We start from the raw sequence: 14,254 nt of genomic DNA on the forward strand, positions 1-14,254 counted from the left end.
GTTGCTTGTAATTTGGTATTTGGTTCTACTGCATTTTTAGTGCACATGGTTTTGCACCCGAAACTGCAACTGTAAGTTTCGCCCTAACGTGGACTTTGTCGGCTACTGTTATCACCCCAAATTAGGAAGCAGGTTTGTTTGAATACGAGGGGTGCCCAAATTCAAACCAGATGGACCTCAGATGGCCCACTTCAATAGTCCGAACACTTTCCAGAGATTTGCTTGTAGATAAAGTAATGCAAAACTTGGTAGTTTTAGTCATTTTCAGTCGGAATACGCTTTTGATTATATATTGGCCGCTCCAAAATTATGTAGTTGGGTCGCCGCCCATCTCCGATGCCCCCACGTGTCTGTCCGCGTCGGTAAAATAATGGTCCAAATTTGGTCTAATGCATCGTTTTCTTCTGCGCATGGCCCTATAGTGTCTAGTGTAGAATATCCACCGCCACATTAGTTTGTTGTCAGATGAAAAAAGACATACCACGAGAACTTGTGTCAGTGATACAAAATTTTAAAAATATGAATTTAAATCATTCACAAAAATATTTAGCTGTATCAGAATTTAAAATCTTTTGGAGGATCGCTAGTTGTTAAAATCTTTGCTCTGGATATTGCCAGACAGCAACAATGGCAGGTCTCATAATTTATTCAGACAGAATGGCCACTTAATTACTCCCATTTGCACCCATTTTGTTGTTCTCTAAAGGGGTGTGCCATTGTGTCTGGTAAGAACCTCAGACTTCTTTTCATTCCAACTTATTATTCTCAAATTTTTTGATTTTGTATTGACATTCTAAAGTCATTGAGCAAATGGTTTAAAATCAGTCTTTCAACCCAACACTTGAATTACAAATTGGAACAGATAAAATTCCCCAACTGCAATACAACTACAAGCAAGCCATAGTCCACCCTAGCTGCATTCATATTGCTCATCCGAAGTTCTGTTTCCGGAAAGTATCATGCCCTTAATACAGAAAGCCCCATAAAACCATCTTAAAACCAGCTTCTCCTACCTGTGTTGTCATGTCATGTTTCTCACCCCGACATTGTTGTGAATGTTCCTTGTAATGCACTCATGACCTCCCGAGGGGGTGGGTGATCAAATTTGCACGTTGCACCGTACTTGCATGCCCCTGTCTTCATGTAGTATGGACAATGAATGGATCCCTGTCAAGGTATTCCAATTATTTCAATAGAATCTGTGAAGCTAAAATCACTAAAACTACAATTTTATGCTTGGAGAAGACATCCTAGACAAATATTAATCCTATAAGCAAAAAAAAAAAAAATTAGTGGTAAAGACATTAGTAAATAAAATAAAACAAACCTCTCTCCTAGGTAATCCTGCAAGTGTGAGCTTAATAGCCTGCTGAGAAGCTTCATTGGTTGCAAACCGATCAACAGGGTGATGAAATTTGCATCTCTCTCCAAATTTACATTCGCCGGTTTTCATATAGTACTGCAACGGAAAGAAATAAAATGGGGGGAAGGTCATCAATAAGCGTAGGGATTCCTGCAATGCTTGTCATTACAAAGTGAGCCAAAAGTATGTCCAAGTAACTTGGATGCTTGATATGAGAACTGTGGCACAAAAGATTGTGCAGCTCTAATCCAAGATCAATCATATGAGTACCATCATGATAGTCATAATAATATTGGATGACAAGGAATTCAAAATAACAATAAAAAAAAGCACATATTAAAACTTAGAACACATAATGGATTGATGCGCACATCACATTCAGTTTGTCCAGGTCTCTGGGGATACACAGTTGGAGTGCCTGCCAGCTGCAATATGTAAATAAATAATATGCATCAGCACTGGGGGGGAAAAAACTCAGAAACATCAAGCAAAATACCTCCACAGAGGAAAAGTTTTTGCATTATTGTACAGAAAATTTGGCAAATGTAGGAGGAAAGGTTGAAGCTTAAGAGTAAAGATTACTCTAAATTTTGCAAACTGGTATATAAAGGTAATCCAATACAATCAAGGTAGCTACACTGCTACAGGAACTCAAAAGTCAAAACCACAGAACACGGAATGAAACTTGGGTGATATGAATTTGAACAAAAGCATGTGGCATATGAGTGACTAAACAAGTAATAGCCCTTGGAAGAGACAGTGACCTAGCCCCAAATGGTATTGCAATGAGATTGCAAAATCAGGTGGAATTGCAATAAGATTGAAATTAGCACTGGCCTCATTATGCCATAGGAAATAGAAACACTTGCAAACAAGTGACAATGTAGTAAGAGGATGACCTGACCCTCGAGAAAATATTACCAAAAATGTTGATTAATAATATCCACTAGTGAAATTATTTTCATATTGAGCATAATTTTACAAGGAAAAAGTTTTTCGGACAGGTTGGGCCTCTCCCATAAAAATTGGCAGTGATGGTTGTACATGCAACTAGAAATTCAATGGGCATTTACAGCCATATCCGTTTAAAACTTGTCATACTAGTTCAAGCCCAACCTCTGTCACTAATCATGCAGGTTGATATATGAAAGGGACAGGAGGGAGAGAGGTGGAGGGCTATCATGAAACATAAAGTTTTGCATGCAGAAACATAAAATCTCTCATTACCGTTGGCAATGTTTGCTGTGCAAATATAACTGTCTGGCTTAATCTGGGGCCAATAGTTTGATATACAGAAGCAGCTGGATTAACTCCAATGTTCAGATTACTTGCGGACGCAACAAGCGAATGACCTAATGCTGCAGGAGGAATGAATGCTGCACAAAAGCTCAACATTGAACTGTGAGGAACAAATACTGAATGCAACATTTAGAAACTTAAATAATTATATCTTCAAAACCACAAACATCGAATTTAACATACCATTCCTATCAGGATGATTGTAGCGGCAAGTCGAACCATACTTGCAACTAAAATTGAACAGTTAGAAAATTTAAGAGTTTGCACAATACACCATCTTTATTTCATTATAAAACAATTTGACTGAAAGCTAACACATACCTGCCTGTTTTCAAGTAGAATGGGCAATCTACTTCATCCTGTCAAAAAGAAGATACATTATCCATGAGCTTCATAAACCTTTATCTCCATGCTGGGATTAGATTAAAAAAATATGAAAAATCATATCGATTCAACTTTACTAAGATGAATGATAATACTAAAACATTTTACGTCATTGATTGTGTCATGCATGACTATTTCATTAAACTGAGTGTCAGTCTATTTACCCACATTTCTTCCTCTCATTACTTAAACTCCATGCCTATACAGTGCCTTCCCTTATAACTTGAACGTAAGTCATTGTTTTAATGTCAAAAGTAGGGTAACTTCTAAGGAAACTTCTCAACTTCTGACCAATTTTTTTTATCTGCTAGTGTTCACACACTTTTTCAAAGTGGCAGGAACTCTTGATGTGCATGCTGCTTCGTGTCTCGAGATCTATAGGTATTATATTATTCATTGGATAGGCCATTTATTTTTGCTCTTTATGGATTTTCTAAAGCAGACAGTATTTGCATTTTAACTCTCTCTCTACAATAAAGTTCTTTTACTTCAGAAGGGAATGACATACATCATTTAAAGCTCATATTATTTTTGTGTTATTTCCAATTAGAGCTATATTTGGCATTTCACTATTTTGCATATTATTATGGATTTTAGTTAATACCTATGTTATTTTAGTTTTATTCAATCAGGTTCCAGATGATGGATATTTGAGTTATCTTGATTTTCTTCCCCTGTTGACTACATTCTGCTTTCTCCGTGTTCTGTTTCAGCCTGATTTCCTCTATTCATCCCAAGTTATTTCAATCTATTTCTGATATGTTTATTAAATATTTCATCTATTTCCCTATGTATTCTACAACACTGATGCACCAACTATTTATTAAAAAGGAAAAACAAATGCACGCAGACACATTACCGGTCTAATTGGAAGTCCTTTGGAATTATAATACAGTGCCGGCTTAATGTCTCCAGTTATTCCCCCAATATTTGAGACTGTATCATTCTGCTCGCAGTTGGCATTGTTTTGTATGGATAACTGTACTTGGATATCTTTTGGGTGGTTGAATTTGCAAGTTGCACCAAATTTACAATTTCCAGTCTTCATGTAGAACTGCAAAAGTTATAAGATCAAAGATAACAAATTTAAAATCATAATTGGTGTTAATCATACAAGAAGAAATCAACCATAGGAGGTAAATATCTTACAGCACATGGGGGTTCAGACGGTCTTTCTGGTAAATCAGATGCATGTACATTATCGGAATCACCCTGAGAAAAGAATCATGACGTTGTCATAGAATCAGAAATGAAAATGACAGAAACCATGAATTTTACTGTAATTCACTCCTATTAAACGTGTAAGAAACTTACAACTATATATACAAGCCTAAACCTTATCTTAGGTAACTTCTAAACTAGGTAAGAGACTAATTCTAGTAATAAAAAGAATCCCTTAGATTTAGGGATACTAACTATATAGAATATTTACAAATCTAACTCAATCTTCTTAACTTAGGTAACTAATCTCTGACATTCCCCCTCAAGCTGGGAGCATGGATATCTTCCATACTCAGCTTGCCTGTTAACTTCTGAAAATACTTACCAGGTAGACCCTTGGTATGTCTGCAACTTGATCTTCAGTGGTCACATAGGGAGTATAGATCAGACCACTGTCAAATTTCTCTTTTATGAAATGTCTATCCACTTCAACATGTTTTGTTCTATCATGTTGAACTAGATTATGAGCAATGTTGATTGCTAACTTGTTATCACAGTAGAGTTTCATTGGTCCATTCCACTTTATCTTCAAGTCTTCTAAAATAATCTTCAACCATAATAACTCACAAATTCCCAATGCCATAGCTCGAAATTCAGCTTCTGCACTTGATCTAGCCACCACATTCTGTTTTTTGCTTTTCCAAGTAACTAAGTTTCCTCCAAAGAAAGTGCAATAGCCTGAGGTTGACCTTCTATCAATTATGGATCCTGCATAATCTACCTCTGTGTATGCTTCCAAAGTCGAGTTCCTCCCTCCGTGTATGCTTCCAGAGTCAAGTTCCCCTCTCTTCTAAATAGAATTCCTTTGTCTGGTGTACCCTTCAAGAACTGCAAATTTTGGTCTACAACCCTTAGGTGTGATTCCTTGGGATTGTGCATGAATTGGCTCACAACCCCAACAACATATGATATGTATGGTCTGGTGTGTGACAAATAGATAAGTTCTCCCACCAATATCTGAAAAAAAACTTTTGTCAACTGCCATATCATCCTTCTTTGAGTCTCCAAGCTTGTGATTAACTTCTATAGGAGTTTCTACCAGTTTCCTTCCTAATTTTCCAGTTTCCTTCAACAAATCCAATGTATACTTCTACTGAGATATAAAAATCCCTTGCTGTGAGTGAGCCACCTCAATACCAAGGAAGTATTTTAATCTTCCTATGTCCTTCACTTCAAACTCCTTTATAAGACACTTCTTTAAATTCAAAATTCCTTCAGAATCATTACCTGTAACAATTATATCTTCTACATACACCAACAGTGCAGTTACTCTCCCTGAAGGAGAGTATTTCACAAACAGAGTATGATCACCTTGACTCTGTTTGAAGCCTTATTTTAGCATTACTTTAGTAAATCTCCCAAACCAAGCTCTCGGGGACTGTTTTAGTCCATAAAGAGCTTTTCTCAACTTACACACTGCCTGTCTAGTATTCGGATCAAATCCGGGTGGAATATCCATGTAAACTTCTTCTTCAAGGTCCCTATGCAAAAAAGCATTCTTCATGTCAAACTGCTGCAAATTCCATCCCTGAATAGCTGCTAAGGACAGTAGGACCCTCACTGTGTTCATCTTTGCAACAGGGGCAAAGGTTTCAAGATAGTCAATTCCATAGGTTTGAGAGTACCCCTTTGCCACCAATCTTGCTTTATACCTTTCTAGAGAACCATCTGATTTATACTTAACAGTAAATACCCATCTGCATTCTACTGTTTTACCCCCTTCTGGCAGCTTCACTAAATCCCATGTCTTATTTTTCTACAGCGCCTCCATTTCCTTTTTCATAGCCTTTTTCCAATTCTCATTTTCTAATGTCTCAAATATTGTTTTAGGAATAGTAATGTCATTTAGGCTAGTAAGGAAGGTTCTGTAATTGAGAGATAGGTTTTTATAGGTAAAAATCAAATAGATAGGATGTTTGGCGGTGCAAGTTCTTTTTCCTTTTCTAATAGAAATGGGAAATTTAAAATCAGAAGCAGATATAGTATTTTCAGCATCATTTTGTCCAAAAAGGAGTTTCAGAGTGTACCTCAAATTGTATAGGAGCAGGAGCAGAAGAAGGGGATGATTGAATCTACATAGGTGCCTTCTTCCTCGAATAGACCCTTAGAGGACAAGTAGTGTCCTGAATATTGGGCTATGATGTATTAATGTTTGGTTGAGGAGTACTAGGTTCTGACTGGGGAGAGGATGAAGTAGAAGCAGGTTGTGTTTCTGTAGAATGTATAGGTATAGGTGTAGGTGTAGGAAAATCAACAAGGGGCTGAAGTAAAAACAAATATGCATCCTTATCTTCCCTAAATGATATCTCCCCCTGAAGATAAGGAACTGTAAAATAACTCTCTTTTTCCACAAAATTGACATCAACAGAAGTGTAGTATTTTCTTATAGGAGGGTGGTAGCACTTGTAGCCCTTTTGAGTGGAGGAATACCCAATAAAAATACATTTCAATGCCCTTGAATCAAGTTGCCCTCGGCCTTGAGAATGAATGTGAACAAAAGTAACACACCCAAATACCCTTGGTTTTAGGTTAAGAGATGGACTGAAATTTGGCAAGAACTTTGTAAGGGTTTGAAATGGACTTTGGGATTCAAGGACTTTAGTGGGTGGTTTGTTTATCATGTAAGTGACAGTTAACAAAGTTTCCCCATAACCTTTTAGGAACAGTGTTTTGAAATAAAAAGGCTCTAGTTATGGCAAGAAGATGTCCATTCTTTCTTTCTGCTACTCCATTATGTTGGGGAGTGTTTACAAAAGAAGACTCGTATAATACCTCTTTCTAAGAAATAAGGAGACATGGCTTTATTAAAGTAGTCCTTGACATTGTCTGATCTAATTCGTTTTATTTCAGCCCCAAACTGAGTCTTGATCACGGTGTAAAAGGTTTTAAAGGTAGAGGTAACATCAAACTTCTGTTTTAGTTGATAAATACAAGTAACCTGAGTACAATAGTCTACAAACCACCTAGCCCCAGTTATGTTAGGAATAGTGGAAGGCCCCCAAACATCATTGTAGATAAGGGTAAAGGGACTGTTGGTTCGTTTATTACTTGCTGGAAAAGATGAACGTTTATGCTTTGTAAATTCACAAACTTCACAATGAAATTCTTCAACCTTTAAGGAATTACACAAGGAGGGAAACATAGTTTTTAAGAGTTTAAAAGTTGAGTGACCAAGGCGAAAATGATGTAGCCAAATTTGGTTTTTATTGGTTGTAGATTCGGGTAAAAACGACAATGATTGAGTATTCAAAACTCTAGCTAGTCCACAAAGGTCTTCAAGGTAGTATAAGCCATTTATTTCCCTAGCACGCCCAATCATCCTCTTCGTTTCTTGCTCCTGAAAAATACATTGTGTAGGATGAAATAAAACACTGCAGTTAGTGTATTTGATAAGCTTTGGAATAGAGATAAGGGTAGTAAATAGTTTTGGCACATGTAGACAATTTTTAAGAAACAGGTTTTTACTGATGGCAATATCTCCTTGGCCAACAACCGTTACCATAGTATTATTTGACTGTGATTTTCTTGTTACTAGAGCAAGGTATGTAGGTGAGGAAGTTCAGTGAAGAATTAGTCATGTGGTCAGTGGCTTCTGAGTCAATTACCCAGGAGTTTTGGGTAGGTATGTGGGTAGATGATTCCAATGCATTAGAATTCTGAGAAGAGGAAGAAGATATACCTGAGAAAACTAAATTACATGTACCTGCAAATGATGGTTTTTCTAAGGATTCCAATAGGTTCTTCAATTTTTCTACTTCTTCCTGGTTGAATTCAACAGATTGTTCATCAGACTCCTTAGTCACATGCTTAGTTGCATAAGCTCTGCTTTGTCCTCTTGCTGAACCTCCTTTCTCTGTAAAGTTTTTATTTGTCGTCTGAGGCTTTCCATACAACCTCCGGCATTTCTCTTTGGTGTGACGATGTTTTTTGCAGTAAGTACACCATAAGGAATCCTTGTTCCTTCTCTGCCTTCAATATTCTGCTTCTCCAGACGATTTGGTCCCTAAAAACAACCCTAGTAACCAAGGATGAGTTTTCTACTTGATTATTTTCAACCACCATCACTCCTCTTCTTCCTTCTCCAACACGAATGATAGCAATAATTTCATTTAGTGAGGGCAAGTCTTCTTTTCCTAGAATCTGGACCCTTATTGCATCAAATTCTACATTTAGTCCAGCAAGAAAAACATAAATCCTGTCTTTTTCTACAAACCTTTTTAGGATTGTTGCATCCTCACTGCATTTCATCTGAATGCATTGATAGTGGTCCATTTCCTGCCATAAATTCTGCAACATATTAGAATATTCTGTTATAAATTTGCTTCCTTGTTTAGTGGCTGAAATTTTGCCCTTGATTTCATAAATCTGAGCAGCATCTCGAACCTTAGTATAGGTTTGTTTTACAGCCTACCATATCTCTTGGGTTATTCCAAGAAACATGCAGGTGTCATTAATTTTAGGCACCATTGAATTCTACAACTAAGACATAACCAATGAGTCTTGTTCATCCCAAGCCTCATATCTGGGATCTTCTTCCTTTGGACATGTTCCGAGAAGATGACTAAGTTTACCTCTCCCTTTTAGGAAAGTCCGAACCAGTTGTGACCACTTAAGGTAGTTTTTTCCATTTAACCTATAAGCGGCTTGTATGTTTTGTAAGTCACTTATCGAATTAGAGTGGCTTCCCTCACCCATTGTGCCTCCTTAAGCAGTTTCTGTGCTACTGAAATCACCCGTATCGCCTATATTTTCCTGACCAGGTGTCATACTCTCTTAAGAACTATGAAAAAACGCTCAACAAGAAGAGTAACACCCGAAAATGACTAGCTCTGATACCATGACAAAAACAATAAATTTTACTGTAATTCACTCTTATTACACGTGTAGGAAACTTACAATTATATATACAAGCCTAAGTCTTGTTTTAAGTAACTTCTAAAATAGGTAAGAGAATAATTCTAGTAATAAAAAAAATCCATTAGATTTAGGGATACTAACTAGATAGAATATTTATAAATCCAACTCAATCTTCTTAACTTAGGTAACTAATCTCTGACAGAAAATAACATCGAAGTAAGGGAAACCTGGATCAATGGAACATACAGAAGGATCCAGTTTATCTTTTGGATGATTGAACTTGCAATTCGAGCCAAACTTGCATCTTTGCGTTTTCATAAAATACTGCAAATCAAACAGGCAATGGAATTGAATATTTTAAGAACTCAAGTTCAGCTTATTTAAATAAACTAAAAGCATGAAATATACAAATCACAGCTTACAGGACAATCTGGCTCTCCCGGTCTCTCAGGGAGGGATTCACCAGCAGGAACGGGAGCCTAAAGCAAAAAGAAGAAGGAAATCAAACCATATCATAATACTGTAAACTAACTTTCTGTTTTGGCAATACCAGAGTAGAAACATTGATGTATCCTCAGGAGAAATAAACAACTTTTTTTAATAAAAAAAAGTACAACAAATCACAATGTATCTTTAATTGGAACAACCAAGAAATACTTGTCCATAAAGGTATGCAAGTCAAGCAAAGTAACAATTCGATATCCCAATTATCAGATACACAAATAGGAAGAAAATGAAGTAAAAGAAGTAGATGCTACTGGTATCCGTTCAGAAATTTAGAACCACAAGCTATGACAAAATAGCCCATCAAACTTAGCCAAACATCTGAGAAAAGAAATGTTATTAACCCTAGAGTGTATCAATTTCTCCCTCCACTACATTGAACACATCTAGCAGGAGAAACTGACAACAATAGACACATTATGCATAAATAGTAGGAGATACGAGAGCTGCCCCTTTTACCACATTTTTCTCGGGTTGAAGTCGGATAATGTCTCAGCATCCTTAAAGAAGCTAACAGAAATTCTTGAGGCAGGGCCCCAAGGAGAATCCCATGTTCTGCATTCCATCATTCTAGGTTGCCCTTATTAACAGTTACCCCAAAACACTGACTCCTATATGCATGCCCAAGAAGAGCCACCAAAAGTAGCTTGCTTTCTTCCACCCTCGTTCTTGCAAAGTTTGAATGAATTTGAATGAGATAAAAAATACTCTTGCATAGCTGTGCCTCTCTTTTGACTCCAGAAAGGGGTGAATTCCATTAGAAATAGAAGATCGTTGCAATAGAAGGATGAAAATTTTGGATATACTTTAAATTTTTTAAACCTCAAGTAAATATTGGAACTCCATATTTCTTTAAAAATATTATATTAGACAAAATTTCAAAACACTGTCATGAAGATATATATACACATATATAAATATACATACATACATACATAAACATGAATTTTCTATCTTACAAAACTGGACCATCATCTTAAAAAAAAACATACATTTAGGCCTGAAGAATGTTCAGGACCTTGGGAGTTCCAAGAAATAACAAAAAATCAAATTAGTATGGTATTAACTAAAAAATATCAATAAGTAATATTAAATAATAATTCAGTTACGATAATAATAGGAACATAAAATTCGAAGAGAGGTAGAAAATTTGGAGATATTCTAGAAAAATGGGTCATTTATCTATTACCTAGTTACTAGATATTATTTAGAATAGTAATTGAATTTCATAAAACATGCAAGCATAATGCTATAATGGTACAAAATCTTTTAAATACTGGTAAAACTATAAAATAACCAGACAAGCCTATCAAATATGCTTATCCAGGCATAAAAGAAGCAATCATATACTTTATAGCCGATAAATAGAACATATATAATAGTACATATATAATAGTACTTATTAAAATAAAAGATAAGTATAAAAGTTGGAAATAAATTTCATTCAAATAGTTATGTTTATATTGTACCCAAATAAAAGTAATTTTTATAGGCATAATCTTGTAAGATTCATCATCATTGGAGCAAAAAAGATGGCAATAAATGGTCACCTCTTTCCAATATGGGATTCCACCCTCGGGAACCCAAATAGGATGATCAAATTTGCAGCTATCTCCAAACTTACAGGTTCTTGTGAGCATATAATGAGCACAATCTTTTTCTCCTGGCCTTTGAGGATATATAGGTAAATTGCTTGCACTCTCCAATCTAGGTCGCTTGACTAAAGAGCTAGCAGAATACCAAGCTTCAAGCTGCCCAAGTGTGTTTTGGGTATCCAAAACATTCTGATGGTAGAGAACTATAGTGCATAATAGTTATATGCAACAAAAACATGAAATATATATATGTTAATAATATAAGTTGGACATAAAAAGTGCTTTTATATAAAGAAGATAATGGTTTGGGAATTATATACCAAATAACAGTGTTAGAAAATTACAAATACTTTAAACTTTTCATTAAAAAAATATTACTGAACTCCAGAAACATAGTTAGACTAGATACAGAGTTAATTACCGTCCTTGGGAGATGCCCAAAGTCGTTTAACAGTTAAACAAGGATCAAGATGACTTACAATACTAGTACTAAAAAATTACATACACAAAATGGTATCAAATTTTGAACAAGCTGATTCAGGCCAATAGCCTGCAGGTTCCTTCCCAGATTGCAATAAATCTCACACCATGTTACATCTAAAAGTAGAATCATTTGTACAGAATAAGCTCAATAACAATATCATCAGTGCACCTATCGAAGAGAAACCACACAAAGACAAAGACGTAGACATTATTTAGTATGCAGAACAAGTGTTAAACTAAAAGTTTGAAAGGCAAGTAAAGGATAATGCTAAAGCTAACCTTTAGCATCAATGTTTAGAACCAATAACGGGCATCTAAGACGGTAGTTTCGTAACAAGAAAAACGTTCAAAACACAATAAATAAGAAAGAAATAAAAATGACAATCGGATTTGTATATGCAATCCTTGAAGTTAAAAGAAACAGTTGATGTATATAATCTGAAGGAAGTTCAGTTACCTTGAGAGGAGCGTTTCATAAGTGCGGCGGCGGCGGATGGGTGGAGCTGGTGAAGCGACTGAGACTGCGTCGAGGTGTCGGCGTCGAGATAGCGTTGGAGATTGGAGGTGGAAGGGGATGGGGAAGAGTAACCGTAAAATCGGTTGGCCATTTCGGCCACTGCTACTAACCCTAATTCACAAAATTATAATTGTGCCCTCACTGCTGAATTTGATGTCTGAAGTAACTATATATATTCTACGGATTCCATATTCTTTTTCACCATATATCCTCCTCTATTATTTTCGAAGCCACCCCGGAACAACCAGTGACGCCGCTCGGTGGGTCAGGTAACACACCATTAATCCATTACACTCTAAAAAAATATTTATAAAAAAACTAAAGGTTTAATACTAAAATAAGTGTCTAAACTATATTGTATTTTACGAATAGATGCTTAAATTATTTTTTGACTCATTTAGGTATCTAATTGTTGGGATTTGAGAATGAAGCTCAAATTGATCCATCAAATAATTTGCCAAGATGGGGTGAAGTGGATTTGAGAAAAATTTAGGGATTAAGGAGATTTAAAGATGAAACAATTTGATGCATAATGATTTATAGTGGTTCGACTTCTCAACCAAATTTACATTCACTACTTAAACTCCTCACTTAGGATTGTCCAACAAATTTACTAATTTGTTCTTTCTTTTTACATGACAAAGAGATAATCTTTACAAATCTCAATCTTTTCAATGGCTAAGATAAAACCACTCTCCTTTTACAAGGCATAAGAAATGTAAACAATAAAACCTCACAAGGTAGGTATTTACAAAATTAAACTCACTAAAAACATTAATATTTACAAGAGAAAGGAAAATAAGAGTGAAAAACTCTTCTATTATGTTTGATTGCTTGGATATGTGTTGTGTAACCTTCTTCAAGTGTCATCGACTTGTTTTTATATGTTTGAATGAGTTTGTGGTCGTTTCTAGCCGTTGGGAATGTTTTGGAGCCTTTGGGATTAATTTTCTATAAAATAAAACTGCCAGGACAGTGAGTATTGGTACTCCTTTAATGAGAATCGATACTACCTTTATAATATTTAAATAAACTAGCCGTTAAAGACCGTTGGGCTTGACCAGTATCGATATTATGCTCATGGTATCAATACCACTATGTAAAGTAGTATCGGTACGCTTGGTATCGGTACCTATTTTGCATTATGTAATTTGAGCAAGAGAAAATAACCTCAGTGACAAAAAATGCCTTATAATATACGATTTTAACCAACTTTTTTGGATTTGCCAAAATGGACCAACTAAATCGCAATGCAATCGATAATTCGCAACGCGATCTCCGGTATCGCAAATCAGTTTCCAGATTCGCAATGTGAACTTCGACTATCGCATTGTGATTTACATATTCGCATTGCGATAGTCCAAGTTCGCGTTGCGATTTATTCCAAGTTCGTTGCGATAGTCGAAGTTCGCGTTGCGATTTATTCCAAATTCGTTGCGATAGTCGAAGTTCGCGTTGCAATTTATTCCAAATTCGTTGCGATAGTCCAAAATCGCAATGACGGTATTGCATTTGTTTCTTAAGATTTTTCTCTAAAAAGATAGTATTCGCGCGGATGTGTCGAAGACACGTATTACCACGACCACGACCACGACCACGACCCGACCCGACACGAGACGGACGGAGGCGGCGGCGGCGCGCGAGTGTCCCCCTTGTTCTCTATCACTCAACAAGGAAGTGAGAAAGCCAAGCCTTAAATACCATTCCCAATAGTGTTCCCAATACTATGTGGGATTGAGCATTACCAACACTTGTTCCCAATACTATGTGGGATTGAGCCTTAAATAGTGATATTATTTTTGAATGTTTTGCTTAAAATTGCAATAATCGCGATTGATTGTAGATTAACTTTTAATTATGACATATTTAATCGTATAATACTAATGCAATTGGTTGCTGATTTAGTTGTTTTAAGGTGCATGATTGTTAATTGTTTCCTGAATAATCACATTGTATTGGAAACAAGTGTTGGTAATACTCAATCCCACATAGTATTGGAAACACTATTGAGAATGGTATTTAAGGCTTGGC

General features: G+C 36.0%; 1 protein-coding gene across 1 annotated transcript; it reads right to left on the reverse strand.

The window, feature by feature from the left end:
* Positions 1 to 873: 873 nt before the first annotated feature.
* Positions 874 to 12,380, reverse strand: LOC120123301 (zinc finger CCCH domain-containing protein 37-like). The gene is made up of 12 exons (XM_039142218.1): positions 12,164 to 12,380; positions 11,179 to 11,426; positions 9,547 to 9,603; positions 9,371 to 9,448; positions 4,196 to 4,258; positions 3,906 to 4,100; positions 2,984 to 3,021; positions 2,846 to 2,892; positions 2,591 to 2,739; positions 1,735 to 1,788; positions 1,328 to 1,459; positions 874 to 1,167 (listed from the first exon to the last, which is right to left on the reverse strand). Exons 1-12 carry the CDS (start codon positions 12,312 to 12,314, stop codon positions 1,036 to 1,038), a joined length of 1,344 nt encoding a protein of 447 aa, XP_038998149.1. The 5' UTR covers positions 12,315 to 12,380; the 3' UTR covers positions 874 to 1,035.
* Positions 12,381 to 14,254: the final 1,874 nt, after the last annotated feature.

The sequence above is a fragment of the Hibiscus syriacus genome, unplaced genomic scaffold (genome assembly GCF_006381635.1).
Source record: "Hibiscus syriacus cultivar Baekdansim isolate YM2019G1 unplaced genomic scaffold, ASM638163v2 tig00110392_pilon, whole genome shotgun sequence".
Lineage (NCBI taxonomy): Eukaryota > Viridiplantae > Streptophyta > Magnoliopsida > Malvales > Malvaceae > Hibiscus > Hibiscus syriacus.